This window comes from Monopterus albus, unplaced genomic scaffold (assembly GCF_001952655.1).
Source record: "Monopterus albus unplaced genomic scaffold, M_albus_1.0 scaffold518.1, whole genome shotgun sequence".
NCBI classification, from domain to species: Eukaryota; Metazoa; Chordata; class Actinopteri; order Synbranchiformes; family Synbranchidae; genus Monopterus; species Monopterus albus.
Window position 1 is genome coordinate 78,576 of NW_018128398.1, and position 18,026 is coordinate 96,601.

The following is an 18,026-nucleotide window of genomic DNA, read 5'->3' on the forward strand; positions in this document are numbered from 1 at the left end:
AGTTGCTGGATTGTTGTCTATGGTACGCCTTGTCTTTTTTTATCTGTTGTTTGTCACTGGCGCTGTATTTTACCTGCCTGTAGTGATGGCAATATAAAGCTTCCTGATTGAAGCCTTCCACCCAATTGGTTCGCAAAAGGGTTCATTTCTCGAGGTTTCATGTGCTCACAAACCATATGTTTTTGTCTCCCCTTATTAATGTGTTTGTGCTTGTTTGTAAATTGTGTGCATAAGAGTTTCTTGGCTGATACATTGTAATCGGTGTTCCGTGGTAGTGGTACACATTCCAAAGTGAAGCTCCTCCTTTACATCAGTAATTGAAAAAGTCATATAATAATGACAGGGGCAATTATGTTTTCAAACTGTGGCAGTGTCAACAAGGAAGAGGAAAGTGAATATGCTTGTGAACAGAGAAGGGAAGTGAAGGTGTTTGTCAAGTCAAAGTCAAAGTGTTTGTCATATGCACAGTAAGGAAAAAATCTTTTTCCCATTTAGTCATTGGTATTGTTATATCTGGATTTGACATTAGTTTATAAAGGTTAAATATTATCTTCTTTGAGCCTGTAAGCTTCATTATCTCCTCAGTTAGCATGGAAGGTTGTAATGGGTTGTTGATTATATTGATCTTTGATTAAATTATGGACTTTAACTGTTGGTACTGGAGAAATTCTCCAATCCCAACATACTTCTGGACTAAAGTATTGAATCTCTTCAGGACTGTGCATGCGGGAGGGATAAACCCAATAGCGACAGCTCTTAGAGGGCAAAACCTATATGAAATAGAATAATAATTTTAATGTTGATACGTTTCCTATTTGCCTGCAATTCTTGAGTGCAGAGAAATGGAGCCAAATTGAGGAGTAATAGGCTATTTGTCAGATTTGGCGTATAAGGATGTCAAACAGAGTTAGTGGTGGACTCAATTATAAAACCAGACGAACTGAATGAACGAAAAGGTTTTTACTTGTGATAACTAGGCAACCAATACACAGTCCAGGTGTAACAATCAGGTCGAATAGACAGTCCAGGGTCAGCGCCGGTAAACAGGTGTAGCCAGGGGATTCAAAACTCAAGAGGTCCAGGGGAAGCTCAGAAGGTCTGTACATTGCAGGCAATCAGACACTGGAAGGACATAGGCAATAAACGGTGGTCAAAACAAACAATCCAAGGTCAGAAACAGAGTCAGGCAAGGTATGGATGCTGGAGAGTCAGAGCTAGAGTCTAGAACAATCTGGCAGGGATAGGAGGGTGAAGACTGCTTATATTACGGTGCGAACAGGTGCAAACTATCGGGAGCAGGTGAAACTAATGTAAGTGATTAGTGAACGTAAAGTGACCGAAACAGAGGTGAAAAACAAAAACAGGAAGTAACGTAAAAATAAAAGCCTGACAGGAAGCAACGGAACCGAATCGTGACAGTTTCTTTTAAATGTTTCAAAGTCGCTTGTTTTTCATATCTAGGCAGTTACATTGGTGTTCTCGTGAATTCTCACAAGTCATTATTTCTTTGTTTATTTATCATAGGAAACTTTTTGCCCGCAGTTATTTAAGCGTTATGGCTGTTAGCCAATCAGAAAACAGCTTACATGGAAGTGGTTTAGTGCGTTGCCATGTCAACAAACCACAACGAAGTTGACTTGAGCGAGTGCTTCATGTAAATCCACTTGCGGAGTGGTAAGACTTTGATAAATTTCTTTTGACAGTACAACAAGACATCAGGGTTAACCGTTTCCGAGGTTTTCCGAGTGTGTTTACCCAGGTATAATATATAAAAGACTTTATAGCCGAGTAGAAAAATCCGCTACCCCGGCAATTCTAAGTAGCTTATTTTGTAAAGCGACCTAACAATAACGTCGACGTGTAACTGTCGTTTTAAGTACTTACAAAAAAATTTGGCCAGTCTGAAGTAGGCTTAAATAGTGGCGGCTATGGCGCGCGTTGCACTACCGTTTTAAATTAGGTTAAGCAAAACCTAAGCCGAGCAGACACTACGACTTTTATTGATCATATACGATATGTTGACTCGCACCATACGTTTAAATTGGCCCGACCACGTGGCCAGACTCAGCGACTTCACTGTTCACACTGTACATGTAACCCTGGAACAGCTGAGGTCAACCAGAAGAAAAGCAGTATTACATTTAGCTAGTTTACTTTTCACAGCCGATGAACAGCTGTAATCTGCTGCCAGTCTTTCTCTTGTTGCTGTAGATCATGGCAAGGTTTGGATGACACATTGTACAGTGTGGCGCTGCCAGAGCCTGATTAGTCTCGCCCATATAGGGTTTATAAATGTAATATATGCAATGTATGTCCCCAATTCAGTTGATTCTGTCAACAACAACAATACAATTGGGACTTAAGTAGAATGATCTAATATTCATTGTCTTCCCTTTCATGTCATGGTGTCCTATTCTTTATCTTGCAGGCGTTTTTTCTACAAAACACAGTCAAGATGACAGCCATTCAGATTCCCACAAGACCAAAGTGGTTAAAAAGCACTTTGCCTTATGACCATAGACTTGTTCTAAAAGAGGACAAGCCAAAAAAGGTGAGGAGGATATCACGCTTTTGCATTTTCTCTGTAAACTGACATTTCCCAGTTCTTATTGATTTTTATTATGAAACATTATGGCACTGCTACCGCTTATGAATTAGACAGAATTAGAAGTATCCAGCTAAAATTAATCTCAGGTTTAGTCTATTCCCTCAACAGTTAACAGGGGACCAGTTTTCTGTGACCATACATTGTGGACATTGAACCATTCTTTGAAAGAAGCTGCTTCAAATGAAGGATTGGCCTAATAATTACCTTGGTTACTTATAGGGAACAAAAATCAACATCTGACTTCAGTGTTTTGCTGAAGTGACCCCAGCTGAGCACAGCCTCTGTTCTCTCCTTGTGTCTATACCTAGTGCACGTGACAAGAGTAGAAAGGATTTTACTTGATTTTTTTTTTTTCAGGTCAGAATGAGATCCATAAGATTATCTGCCCTTAGAGTTAAATACATTGATTTCAACCTAAAGTGTGATGGCAGCTTATTTGTAACCATGTAACAAAAAAGTTTTGTGAACTGTTATGCTTGTAATTCTCCCTGTAAACATCAAATTATCTGCATTTTAGCAGAAGTCACCATCTTAAGAGAGGCCACAATATTCTGCATCTTGCCTTTTTTAAAGAATAGTGTTTACACAAGCAACTTTCTTGTCTCTGAATAATAAAAGAGTGCATTACGAATACACACCTCATTTAGAGGTGTGCAGCTTTTAAAGCTTTTGAGCTATTGAGCTAGCAGCTATTAAATGTTACATATACAGTAACCCTCCTCCTACATTATTCATGTAAATTTTAAGCTAAAACCCTTTTCTGACCTAATGTTTATATAGGCTAAGTGCAGTTAGATGTTTCTTTGCTTGTGGTGCCCTGATAAAGAGGTGCCAGAGAATTTTGTGGAGAGGATATTAACTACAAAGTGCTGCAGATGGTCCTCACTGGTTGGAAGAATATTAACATGTTTTGAGTGCATGATATCAGCTAATGTTCCTGTCTGTAACTGATGCATATGTGTGCATATGCACCAGTTGTGCATATGTCAGCTGATAGCTTTACACTGACAGCCTACAGTTCTTGTACTCATATTTTCCATTTTCCCTATCAGCAGTTTAGAGTCTGATTTAAGAGATAGGAAACAGGCTATCAGTGTAGTTTGCATACTACACTGCGCCGCTGTGTGTTTACAGGTGACCCCATCAGTTTATACCCAGGAGATGTTACAGTCTACAGAGGAGCGCCTGGCTAACACCACTGAGATGCACCCACCTCGCATTCTGGAGCTGCTTGACATGAGCAACACTACGCCTCACAAAGTAAAGTACCTCAGTGGTTTTATAACATAAGGATATACAAAAAGGTATAGAGGACACATTCTGTACACTTTTCTAATGTCACTTATGCTCTATATGTGGTGCATTTGTATAACACTCTCTAGCTCACAATTACCACACCTAACAATTAGTAGAAAGTCACTTTCGGCTTTTCCCGTTTAGGGGTTGCCACAGCGAATCGTCACACTGACGACTCGGATACAATTCAGATTTGACCCCTGTGCATTGAACTAACATACAATACATTAATAAATCTATCTAAATAAGAAGAACTGACTGTGGTAGGCTTATTGGAAAGATAGATAAGACAAGAAAAGACAACACATTCAAACTTCTCTTATTTTATCACTAATCACCTGCATACCGTGCGCGTGCTGTCTGCTAAGGTCATTTACATTATACCAGTGCTGCTTCTCCTTAGTCAGCAGGCACTAAGTGATGTGCAGAGGGCAACCAATGTGACAGAGTGCTCTGCACTTTGAGAGCCAGGATTTAACAGGGTGCTGGGGGCAAAAATATCATCAAATGTTTCTGCACTCTCATCATAATAGCACCCATTTTTGCATGTCACCTTGCTCCCAGTGTGTAGGTGATAATTGGAGAGATAACCAGTAGGATCTTTGTAGGTCATCCTGAAATCATACAGTGTTTTTATGCCTCTGCCCCAATAGCTGCCATCAGAGGCATTATGTTTCTGAGTTGTCCGTGTATTCCTCTGGCTTGTTCTTGTGAACATGATATTTCAGGAACATCTAGAGGCAATTTCTTCAAATTTGACATGTGTGCGTTTGAACTTAGGGATGAACTGGTTAGATTTTGGTGGTCAAAGGTCAAAGCTTTGACTGTATATGTGATGAACATCCTGAGAGCTCACAGAATTGAAACCACTCCAGGTCATATGGTGGTTGGTTGCAGGATAGGTCATAAAACCCACCTCACATTTGGGACATGAGCCAAAGTACAAATCAAAAATATTTCTCAGAGGTGATTTCTGTCATTTTTGGTAGATATTATCATGTGTACAAGTGGTAATTTTTCTGTTAAGTGTGTTTTTAATAAGTTATTTGATGATATAAAAAGTTTCAGTTGATTTGACAACTTTAATTTCTGGTCATTACTGCACAGAGTCTCTTAGTAAAAAAGCAAGATGGCAGTCACTATATTCATATATTCGCTTCAGTTTTGCATAGTGGAAGGAAGTGGTGACGTGTCAGTCAGTGGGTCAAAGTCACAGTTATCTCATATCCATTCCATTCTTGTGAAGGTGACATGTCAAACATGCCTTGAGGGAATTTATTCAAATTTGGCACAAACATCCACTTGAACTTAAGCCTGAACTGATAAAATTTTGTTGGTCAGATGTCAGAGGCAAAGATCACAGTAACCCATTCCCCTGATTGACAGAGGCATACAGCGCAAAGTGGTAATTCTAGGTTTTACACCGTGTTTACACTTGCGGTGATACAGTGACAGAGAATAAATCACTCAGGTTAACTTTAGAAGAGTATATTTTCTCAAACATATTATAAAATCTTGGTTAAGAAATACCTCATGAACAAAACAGTAAGATGGATAAATGACATAAATATCCTAAAATAAATGTAATGTAATGTAAGAGATAGATAAAATGGACTGCAGGGTTTTCCTTACACCATCGGTTTTTAGACATTAAGTTCACTTTATTTGCCATGAGCAGTTCTACTCACTAGCTGTATAATGTGTGCAGTGGCTCTGGAGAGACAGTCATGTCATCAGTGTAATGTTGGATTGGGCTAGAGATTTCAAATTTATATTAAACTCCAGTGTGACTGACTTGAGGTATAAAGTGTGAAAGATGCCAACATCTATGAGAAGGGATGACCTTGTAAAAAATTCTGTTGCTTTGCATTATGGGAATTGGAGAGTCCACTGTGTTAGGAGTTTGATCCTCAACAGGGACTAAAAATCAGGATATCCCGACTTCTGCTACTTTGATGTGGACCTTTTAATAAAATCCATCTTAGGTGAGTCATCCATCAGTAAAGTGAAATGAAAAGCCAAACCCCCGAGTATACCCTTAGAGAATGTCAAATCATCTGCTTCCCAAAAAGGGCAGTAGATGCAGTTTTATAATGCAAATTTTACAATCATGTTTCTGAAATTGAAAACAGAACTGCTGAGAGTCCATTAAAAGTGGGTGACTCTGACAGCATTTATTATTTAATTACTGTGTTTATTCTGTGTTATTTTAGTGTTCGTATGTGTGTGTTGTCAGATGTCCATCGTAGCTGTGGACCAAGCACTGTTCCAGCCCTACCCATCAGAGCTGGTTTTCCAGAACTTCACTCCAGGACAGACCTACAAGTTACCGCTACTCCTCTTCAACAATGACAAGGTGTGTGAATAAGTGATGAATAAGTAAACATTTACACTGTCAGTATATCTGCTGAGCTAATGTTTCAATCAAGAATAGCTGCTTAACAGAATAGAAGGAACACGTTCGATTGGAAAGCTTTGAATTTAGCAGCAGAAGAAAGAAGTATTCACAATGTGTGTGTGTGTGTGTGCCTGGCATTACTCATATTGTAGAGACCAAAACCTTGTTTACACACTCACACTGAGGGGACTTCCACCCTATAAAAGAATTTTAGAATGACAACTTGGTTTAAGGATGGTGTTATGGTTAGGCAAGTAGTGGTTATGGTTAAGGTTATTGTAAGTCTCCATGAGGAATTAAAACAAATGTGTGTGTGTGTGTGTCACAGGGTGTAGATTGTGTGTAAGGAATAGAGGATGTTTGGTAAAGGTCATAGGGAATTGGATTGGAGATTTATTGCTATAATTTGTACAAGAAACCACAAAGTAATAATGGATAAATCATCACTTGTGGATTTACCAGGCTGTGTTTCTGTTGCTGTGTGGGATTTGCAGTTTTGTGAAGTTTGTGTGATATTTTCTTTTTGTCAAGGTTTCACGACAAGTGAAGCTCAAGTTCCAAGACACAGAGTATTTCCAGGTGGTCGGTCCAGACGAGGCGGGAAGCAAGGTTGCACCAGGAATCTCTGCTACTTTCACTGTGTTCTTCACCCCGCAAGAGAGCAAGGTACTGGACACAGAGGGGAACCTGAATGCTCCAGAGAATAATCACACAGTGAAGGCTAGATTCAGAGAGAAAAGCGAAGCATCAGGAAAACATGTGCTCAAGAGGATAATGTAGAATTTAGATTAGATGAAGATGTAAGGGCTGTAGGGAAGTGGAGGGTAGGATGTTGGTAACAGTGTGAAAACTCCCAGGTAAGCACTCCTAGACAGTAATACACCAAAAAATACACAGATTAGGTAAATAATATAAAACAATGACACATTATAAATTAAAATGGATGCCCTGATTTTGCACTGATATTTTGTGCACAAATCTGTTAAGGCCAGAGTCAGAACATTTAAAGGCAAGCATCAGCCTTTTGTCTGTCTTACTGATACAGTGGGTGAAAGAGAAAATTGAGATTCAAAGGTCAACATGAAATGTAGCTTATATTAAAAGCAACATAGTCCCTTGTGTGTGTGATGGCTGTTTTACAGGGCTCATAACACTTAACTGTTTTTAGCTATGCTAGTGGCATGGTTCTAGGGATGTAATGCTGGTTTGTCAGTTATTCGGGCACCACAATGATATCACAGACTGAAATGTCTCAAAAACAATTGAATGGGAATTTGGTACAAACATCTGTGGTCCCTATACAGTAGAATGAATCTTATTGACTTTAGTACTATCCCTAAGTTGACACAAGTGCTTTTTATTGAAATCTCTTGACAATTTTTAGACATATTTTAGATAGATACTTTTAATGCTAATTATTAAATGTTAGCATGTTAATAAGCTAAACCAAGATGGTGAAGGTACATATTCTTGGTAAACATCAGCATGCTTGTATTGCCACTGTGAACATGTTAGCATGCTGATGTTAGTATTTGGTTCAATTCATCGATGTACCAGCCTCATATGTGCTCTTAGACTTGTTATTACAGGTCTTGCAGCTGCTTTGCTAATTGGTATACACGTGTTTTATTCGAAAATACTAAAAATAATGGTTTAGTACCTAACTGACTAATTGATACACAGACTATGTGGGTGTGTGTGTGAGGCAAAACAAATACTTCAATAATATAAATACGTTAGAATTGGACCCATTTTTGACCATTTTCACCATTCAGGACTACCACCACAGACTGGTTTGTGTGACAGAGAGGGAGCGGTTTGAGGTCCCAGTCCGTGCTATCGGACCACGTGCCATTCTTGACTTTCGAGATGAGCTCTATTTACCCCTTTGTGCAGTGAAAGCTTCTACACAGAAGACTCATCTAGTGCGCAATATAGGAAACAGTAAGGCCAAGTTCAAGCTACAAACACAGAGGTGAGAGTCTGTGTGACTACTGAGTTTGAGTGATTTAGGCACTGTGTTTATTATACGACTGCAATGACCATTTTTCAATACCTAATGAATAAATACACATTTGTCAATGTATAAACATTTAATTTATACATGAATTCACTAACCCAGAATCACAACCCGATGGTGAACATTTTGCAAGTGTTCACAAACACACTTGGTATTTGTACTTGGTATTAGTTAACATTTGTTTAACGTTATTAAAATAAGCAGTGAATATTTTAGGTTTCTTCTGTCAGTTGCTAAAATGACATCAGCTGTTATAAAACATCATCTGTTTTTTAGTCCACCCTCTGGAGTTCTATTCTGTTCCATTTATTCCAGGCCTTTCTCAGTGATGCCCTCATCTGGGACTCTTGATGTAGGTGAGAGCATGCAGGTGACTGTGGATTTCCACCCCATGAGTATAGGAGACCACAGTCAGGACTTGGTGCTGCACTACCACACTGGTAAGAGGAAGGAGGACGCCTCTGAAAGCAGCCTCTGATGAAGCTAGCGTAATTTCTTGATTTCCCAGAGCTGCAGTGAAATATTTAAACAATAAATGTCCTAATCAGCATCCAGATTTTTTTTAATATAATAAGAATGACCTTGTTGCAGTGTGTATATCACCAGCTGTGTTATTTTTCTGTCTAAAGATTTTTCTGGAACCTACATTTTAGAATAGTTTAAATTGAGGTGGCAAGTTTTCGTTTTTCTTTTAATCTGTCATAATTATGGGTGTGATGATACATTTAGCTCACGAGACACGACAAAACACGATACTGAGCTCACGAGGATGAGAGGATATTTTAACACTTTTTAATGATGAAATATTTGACTGGAAAAATTGTATTTGACTGACAGTCACAAAATGCAAAACAGTGCAGGTGCATTTTGAAATGTTTTAACTGATTATCTTGTAATGAATGTCACTTCAGTTCTACTTTCTGAGTATGAATTATCATATGCAGTGAAAGACAACAGTATACAAACACTGTAAAAGGTTTTGAACAAACTCAGCTGACTGGCTTCTCTCCTGTATGATTTCACATCAGACATTTAACTGTGCATGAGCTTCTAACTTCTAACTGAAGCTGTGTGTGACCTCCTATGCTATTTTCACCCTGACCGCACTGAACCAGATGGTGACATCATCCAGCAAAGGCATTGTGTTGACCGATCACGTAATGAGATGATTGGGATGTAAACACCCTGTAGTCTCGTCGTTTACCTTGTTAGCATGAGCATTCGCTGCTATTCACTGTCAAATCTGAGCCACAGTTAGAGCACCATAATGACATGCCATGCATTTTGTTAGTAGTGGATCTTCAACAGTGTTGTTATCTATCAATGCAGACACACTGGTGGTAGAATTGGTGCTAAGGGAGAGTAGGCTACATTAGCAACGGAATCTCACGGGCTGGAAACATGAATGAAGCCACTCATGTCTACTTGTCACAACATGGCTGTATCGTACATGCCTACAACACTCCTCCCTGCAACCCCTCATCCCCTGACCGACGTAGCCCTGTGTGTTAAAACACAGCAGGGAGTTACATTTTTGCTGGACTACTGATATTGCGAGACAGCTTTTACCTCGATGAGAAATATCGTCACATTTTAATATCAGGAGATCTTGTGGCACAAGATCTTGTCACACCACTAGTCAGAATGTATTTCTTTCTATCCTTGTCAAACTATTTCACACACATAGATTTAATTTGGCTTTGTGAAAATCTGAACATCTGATATGAAATTGAATTATAAATATTCTGTAATATTATCAATATTTTATCTATGCAACTTTTTTTGTAAAATATGCGCACACAAATGCATCCACACAGTCAGACTTCAAATTATAGGAAAAGTGTCACTTCTGCAAAGTACATTCCTGTTATACTTCTTCTGGCCTGACATACACACACAGACACAACGAACAGACATAGATGGAAGCTGAGAATTTGAAACTCCAAAAGGAGTTTGCATAAATCAGCAATCTCAAATGGAGCCAAACCAAAAGGTTGAATGTGTTTATTATAATCACAGAAGTAAACACCATTAAATAAATACATCTGCAGCAGTGGTAACCCTGAAGCAAGCTGGGACAGCTAAACAGGGCCCACTATTGACACACAGAAACACAAACAAAACAATGGATAGATACTGTAGTCTCGTCAGTCCAGCAGAGTTTGATGTTTAAGGCTGGTAGACAGGCATTCACTTTAGTCAGATGTGTCTGTTTCATTCTTTACTTTTAACATTATTTCATCTGTGTGTTGCATATGAGCCCTTATCAGACTTTTCCATCCATATGTCTATATGTAGCAGTCCAGCACAAATAGAGCCCTCACTTCAAATGGTCTTGTTTTTGCTGCTTGATTTAAACCTAATAGTGTTAATATGGTTGGTTATTACAGGTGCTTTGGAGCTTATGTGGGCATGTGTTTACCTGTGTGTATGGGCTATGAAGTCAAAGGTGCCAATATTCAGCAGTGCGTGTGCAATTATGCATGTGCAAAATGAGTATGTAAACAGTACAGTTGGAATTACATCAGGTAGATCCTGAGTCAGCTTTTTCACTTCACAGTAGCTCCTCTTGCTTCTCCCAGAAACTCAGTACTATCTCTGGATCTCAGATTGTCTCAGCATAGTACAGGAATCATGCAAACTCGCACTTGAGTCTAGTGTTGGATTTGAAAATTTGGCAGACTGGCTCCACCTTTTGCATATCAGTACTCAAAGCTTGGTGCATACCACAAAAACATGACTAGCACTGAGACAGACGGTCTAATGCCAGATTAGGTGTCATCAGATCATAAAGATCATAAAGATAAATGGTGACTGACTAATATTTTTGCTTTCACTTTTTTGTGATAAATCAGCTCATTTGTGATCATCTTAGTATTTCTGAGTGATTTCATGGATCTACTCAACTTTTGTAGAGGGCTTTTTAAGGGTTGCCTTAGTTGTTTTCACAATTATCCATACTCCTTGACATCATAGACAAAAAGGTGAAGCTTTTATACATAACTGAGGGGATCAGTTAGAGGTAAAAGGAGTTTTTTGTGTTTGTGTGTACTGTAAAAGTATTCAGTATTTTTGTTATCTGTGATCATGAAGGGGTAGAGGTGCTGTGTAGCTATGTAAACAAGCAAGTCTGCTGAAAGACTGGCAACAGCAGCAGCAGCATTAAGGTTTTATAATAGGAGGGCCAGCCTGGGTCCAGAACATTGCTTACAGCCCATCAAGAGACTGGCATTTTTAATTTAGCACTTTTTCCTGTTTCCATCACTCTCATGTATGTTGCATGGGCTGTGGGAAACTGCAAGAAAAGCTAGCTGATCTAGACTGTGTGTGCATGTTCGTGTTAGCGTTTTGTGTGTCAGTCTGCATGTACAGCATTGTACTTATAGGAGGTACACACTGTGTCTTTAATGTCCTGTTGACTGTTTAAAGCCGATGAGGCTTTGAAGCACAGCTCACTTGTTTTCCATCATGGTGTATTAGGCAAGCCTTGTTCTGTCTTAAAAGTGAGATCATGTGCTGTTCTATGCCCCACCCACCTCCACACACACACACACACACACACACACGTCACTGCTGCTGATTTAAATGAAAAGACAGACAGCTCTTAGGGAGAACTGAGGCATCGGCTATAGCAAGGGACTTCAGTAGAGCAGACTGTCAGAAAAGCAGCACACTCACACAAGCAGTAAGCAGCTGCACATAAACATACACACACTCAGTTCTAAGTACAACGCACCACATAGACACACACATGCTGCATAGCTGCTGTAATCAAAGGTAGCTAATGGGGAATGAGAAGTCCCCTAGCTGCACATAAAGAAATTATGGGAAGAGAAAGCAAGCGTGGGGAGGATGGGCTGGTGGACAGCAGTGATGAAAGCTTAGCAAAAAGCCTGTGCTCTCCCTGCCTGTCAACTGTTATCACAGCATCCGGATGCTGGGAGATAATAGGTTTTTGCTCTGCATCCCCCAATTCGTTTCTCTCTCATCCACATTTCCTTCCATCACTCATCTTCTGCCCTCTGTGTTCCATTTTCTGTTTTCTTCTTCAGCCAATGATATTCCACGGCTTTGTAGTTTTTCTTTTTAGCAGAACTGGCTTTCACTGGAAATGTACCAGTCTGTTTTGTATTCCCTGCAAGTACATGATAATTGGCCTGCTCGAAGCAAACACAAGCATTCCTTGAATTCTAATAGCGTTTTCGCTGTTGGCCATTGCATAGTCATTGTGCAGATTTTAGTTAACCTACTGTACATTCATCACAATTTGGTTTGTTTTCTTTTTCCCTCTTGACTGGGGTCACTTTGTTGTCAATACATTTTAAAGCTAAGTAAGTCACACTGGGAGAGTTTTGCTTCTATAGAGGCTTTCATGTTACTCAGAAATGAGGTATCTCTGCTCCCAATTAATCACTGTGGCGCACTCATATTAAAGCTTAGGCCAAGATGGATTAAAGGCTCTGCACTGAGCTCCTCTTTTGGAAATTCCACACATTTGCTTATTATTGGAAGAGATGTTTTAGATTTGGTTGATAGTTCATCAATGCATTGGCCAGTCAGATACATGCAAGATCATATTCCTGGTAGACTATTTTGTAATATGACTATTACATTTCTTCTGTTTGTTTTTCACCAAAGATCATAGAATAGCTGCTGTTGTGATAACTTTTCAAAGTTGTAAAATCCTGTCTGTGAGTATGACAAACCCCTGTGAAATGTTTTGTGTTACAGATTAATCTAATATTCCAACTGGTCTTTCTGAATCATATTTTATTGCCTCACTGGTTTTCTGTGACCCTTTCCTTGACCATCCCCAATTTCACTGGTTTTGTAATCTTTAAACTATTTCTACTTTCATAACTATTTACCTCAGTTTTATTTTATTTACTGTTGCTATTGCTATTAACACTCATAGAATTCTGCATATATGCTTGTGTGCATTTTTACATGTGAAGTTTCATAAAGTGTGCAGAAAGTTTTTGGTAGTAGAAACTGAATTTAAGTAGAAATTGAAACTGAAGTTGAGTGCTATCTCATGTGCACAATATGTATATATAGACTAACACAAACAAGGTCCAGAGATAAAACTAATGGACTCTATGTTTTTTATTTGTTTCTTGTGTATTGTTTCTATCATCATCCTTGCTGTGTGTTGTTGCACTAAGTTTACTTTGTTACCGTGGTAGCCAGTCAGTGAGTAGGGAACTCTTGGGCTGTTATCACTGAGCCTGTACCTGTGGGGATATGTGTTTGCAACGCTAGTCAGGCTTTTGTTACAGCGATGCTGGGGCTGTTGGTCATTTTCATACCAGTTTTACATTGCCTAACCCATGCCATGTACAAGCAAGGGTTATAAAACCTGCAGCACTTTAAAGCTGCAGATGTAGACATGCTGATGATGCCTTCTACAGGGAAAGACAGTAATAGCTTCTGTATTTTACTGTAATAGTTGAAGTGTCACAGTTCAATTTTTTTCTTAATTGTTTCAGTCTATTTTCTGTAGACAAAGCTAGTAATAAAGAAAATGTAGACAAGTAGGTCCAGTGTTGACCCCGACCAGTGAATTGGCTTTGACAGACACATGAGTGTGGGCTTATATTGTACTGTACAGAATTTCAGCCAAATAGTAACAAATAACAGCAGTATAGAAATGCCTGACAAGTGTTTGCAATAATTTCTCACATAGTTTGTCCACCTGTGAGCGCAAACAAGTAAATATTTCTTTCATAGTAGAAATATTGTTCAGAATATTTTACAGCCAAATTTGAAGGTTCATTACAAAAATGTCAGTTTATGATGTTTTAAAATCACCCAGCATGCTTTCATGATTTTTGAATATCTGAATTGGTATGAACTGCAGTTCTGAAGCCGCTAATACTGTAGCTTTGCAGCTGGATGAATGTTCTGGGCCATTCTTAAATTCTAATCAGTTGAAGTACACTAATATCATGTCAGTCCACAAAATGTTTGCTTTTACTGCTTGAGCAGGATTTTACAGAGCAGAGAGCAACCTTCCATTCTCAAAAATTGTCTCACTTATAGTAATTTTATTGACCAAGGTATTTGTGTTTTAATTGGCACAAGGGGATTTTTGTATATATCGTAAAGAAATTCTGAACCACAGAAGCACACAGAGAGGAGAAACCCAAATTAGTTATTCAAAGTTCCTATTCAGAATTCCAAAGTTCCTATTCAGTCCCTTATATTGCATCCAGATTAATGAGTGTGTGTGTGTGTGTTCAGTTGGACTTGTGATGGAAAATTGTTCATATTTCAAAAATATATCCTCTTCACCCATACAATCATAAATAATCTCAGGATAAGCACTGCTTTTCTACAAGCTGAAGCTTCACTCTTTCTCATTTGAATGTTAAAAAAAACACTAAATTTACATTAGACCTTGTTCCAGGTGGCTTTATACAAAACCTAGTTTTGCATCTCGTCTTTGTTGCTTGTTATTGTTGCTTGTCTGTCATTGTTGGAAGTGTGCACACTGGTGGTGGTGCCTGCTACCACAGAGACTCATTAGATGTCCTGTTAACCATTAAGGACTTTGTCTCTTGTGGCTTATGGTTTTGAAACTTTATTCCAGATACTTTTCTATTGTGTTGTCCTGGTAAAATAATATTTACCTTAAGTCTACTATGTCTACTATAATCTAACACTTTTCATATTTCTTTCAGCCTGATGTATTTCACATTGCAGCAACTCTAAAAGGCTTTGGCAGCATCATAAAGCAAGCTGTTTCAGATGCCAGTTTTACAGGATATTTTGAGAGCCGTTTTAATCTCTCTGCCAGGCTCCTTTTGATCCAGATCCAGTGTTTCAAAGTTAGACTCTGCAGTGTGTCCTTGAGTCCATTGTGGCTTTCTCCTTCTGTATATTCCCAGCCCACATTAGGCCTGGGACAACCCAGAGGAGCAGCAGCGGTAGGATTTTGTTGTGCTGGGCACCTTCCCACTGAGTATTCTATGTAGACTGCAGTATATCAGTGCATATACACTTAAGGTCTGTTTTAATAAGGAATTAGCTCCAAATTAGCTTGTTTGTTAAATAAGCTGCAAAATCAAAACTAGAAACTCTTTCTGGTAACATGTAGTTTTACAAATATGAGGCAAAGAGTTAAAGAGAGAAAACTATCAAGAAGACTGGTGAGACATTGAGATGTGTTATCACACAGTGTTATGCTACTGTTACATCAAGGGATGTGTATATTTTACATAAAACAGACAAAAACCCCATTTATCTCAATGATAAGCTGACAGAGTAAATTTAAATTCTATGTGTCTGCGGTTTGGAGAGTTGGAGAGGCTGAAAGGGCAGGGCTTGTTTCCTCAGGATATGCTACTTGGCTTTTTCTCTTTATATTATATCAAATATACCTATGTACTGTATATCCCTGCTTTACTTCAATTTTGAATTTTATTTACCAAGATTTACAGTTCTGGTACAGTATTAATCCTTAAATGTTAATTCATTATTTATCCCTACTTTGTTGTAAAGGGGCTGTGTCAACTAACAGTATAACCATTTATCATATTTTTGTTGTGTTGGTAATGTGGGATTTCAGGTAATTCAATATATGACATCAGTTTACTCCTGTGAGTCCTGAAGATGTGTTTGCTTTAAGGAGGAAATTGTTTATTGAAATGATTCCCTGAAGAGCAGTGCTTTGGAACCACTTACTGTATGTTTATGTTAACTCAAAAAGAAAAGCCATATTCATGACACTGTAAGAATTTAGCTACAATGCAGATGTCATTTTTATTATAAACAAGCATTTAGCTTCATTCCTAAAACCTTAAAGCCCCTTTTTAACCTTGGCTATAGACCAAGCATATAAATTGTTTCAAACACTGCCTTTTTAAGGACCTTTTTGAGAACAGTCTGTTAACTTCACTTGATGCCATAGGTAAAAATAAAATCATGACATTCCAAGCTTAAATTTGTAGCTATTTTCAAAGCCCATAGCTTTGACATTAAATGCTGGAACTTGTTTCTGCTTCCTCCACACAGTGGCCTCACGGAGGACTGTCCTAGTTCTGAAATAGATCTTAGGGGTTATAGTATACAGTGTTTCAAGATTATATGATATTATTCTGGTTGTCTGTGCTACTATGGATATATATATTATAGGTTGCAGTAAGTGGCTTGCACTTCTCAAATGCATACATGGGACCCCTTTTCCTGAGTGAAATTTGTTCCCATTTGGACAAAAGGACATAGTGAATGTCCTCATAAATTAATAACAGCAGGTCAGTCAACTTAAACAAATTATGTTTCACAATTTCAACCTACATTTTTTTGCTTGTTATTATGTACATACACGTTTGGCTTCTGAGTTGATTGATTTTGGGTGGTTGAAACTAACCCTCCTTCATCTTACTTGTTCAGAATATTTATTTGAACTGGAAAATGGATTTATTCATCTGTTAAAATCTTTATTGCCTTCACCCCACAACTCATGTGAGCATCTCTGGATCAGTAGCATGTGATGAAAAGTCTACGAGTAAAGCTGCATGGATATGTGTGCAATTCTGTATATTGTCTTATTTTTGCTCAGGGGAAGATGTGTACATCAGTTTGTATGGGGCTTGTGAGGAGCTGAACATCCATCTTAAGCCTGATTCTGTACTGCTGAAGAAGACTTACATTTCCCTGGCCAATGTGCACACAGTGTCCCTCACCAACAGGAGTGAGATCCCTCTTCAGTTTTGTTGGTCAGCATGGTCCAGCCAGGAAGATGAAGACCTGAACTTATCAAGGTACAGAATGTATATATCCATATAAACAGAGAAAAGTGTTGTGGATTTCATGATTTTTTAGAAGTGTAGGCTGTATGCTCGTGTTGCAAGTACTGTTAAATTACCCGCTGCTACCTGGCAACGCTTGCTTTTTAAAATGTATTTACTTATTTTAACCAAAGCATGTACTCACTGGCCACTTTATTAGGTACACCTGTACAATTGTATGAAATTCAATGCAACACTTTCACCTTAACATCTGTGTTTATGAAACTGAAAATGTGTCTTTTTTTGGTGAAAATGTTAAAAATGTATAAATTCATTTATATGTTTACTGAGGTCATAATTAAAGGTGATGCTGTACTGGACTGCATTATATTTAGAGGTGACTATATTTTTGTCCTACTCGGCTACATACATGAGTGGGTCAGAATGTTAGGAATAGCTGAGGTGACCATCACTTTCTTTCTGTCAGCTACTCTATGTTCGTCTCTCTGCTTGTTGGTCACTCGGACCCTCCTCATTTCTGTCTTTGTGCCCACCCGTAGGGAGAGTTCAGCGCTCCAGCAGAAGGAGGAAAAGGAACATTTGCCTTTTCAGGCCCTCTCACACAGCTGCATAACTGTGGAACCAGTGGTGTGTGTTTTTTTTTTTTTTTTAATTTACTGTATGAACATCCTCTCTCTCAGGAAACCTGATGGCTGTAAAGACAAATGAGAATCAAAAAGATCAGATCTAGATTCAATATGTCACAAACACAGGGGTTGCAAGCCAGTGACTTCTGTGCTGGTCCCAAGCCCGGATAAATAGAGAGGGTTGCGTCAGGAAGGGCATCCGGCGTAAAAACATGCCAAATTTAAACATGTGAATCATCATTGAGGACATGAAGTTTATTGGGGTAAGAGTAGAGGATGCCGAGGATAGAGTTAGGTGGAACAGATGATTTGCTGTGGCGACCCC

General features: G+C 38.7%; 1 protein-coding gene across 1 annotated transcript in view; it reads left to right on the top strand.

The window, feature by feature from the left end:
• LOC109952933 (hydrocephalus-inducing protein homolog) overlaps window positions 1-18,026 on the top strand; it is a 48,717-nt gene continuing 30,691 nt past the window's right edge. The window contains exons 1-9 of the mRNA XM_020588261.1: window positions 1-22; window positions 2,429-2,551; window positions 3,743-3,868; window positions 6,141-6,260; window positions 6,834-6,968; window positions 8,078-8,277; window positions 8,638-8,762; window positions 16,886-17,087; window positions 17,615-17,702. Coding sequence (XP_020443917.1) covers window positions 20-22; window positions 2,429-2,551; window positions 3,743-3,868; window positions 6,141-6,260; window positions 6,834-6,968; window positions 8,078-8,277; window positions 8,638-8,762; window positions 16,886-17,087; window positions 17,615-17,702 — 1,122 coding nt within the window. The 5' untranslated portion in view covers window positions 1-19. The remainder of the gene's footprint in view (window positions 23-2,428; window positions 2,552-3,742; window positions 3,869-6,140; window positions 6,261-6,833; window positions 6,969-8,077; window positions 8,278-8,637; window positions 8,763-16,885; window positions 17,088-17,614; window positions 17,703-18,026) is intronic.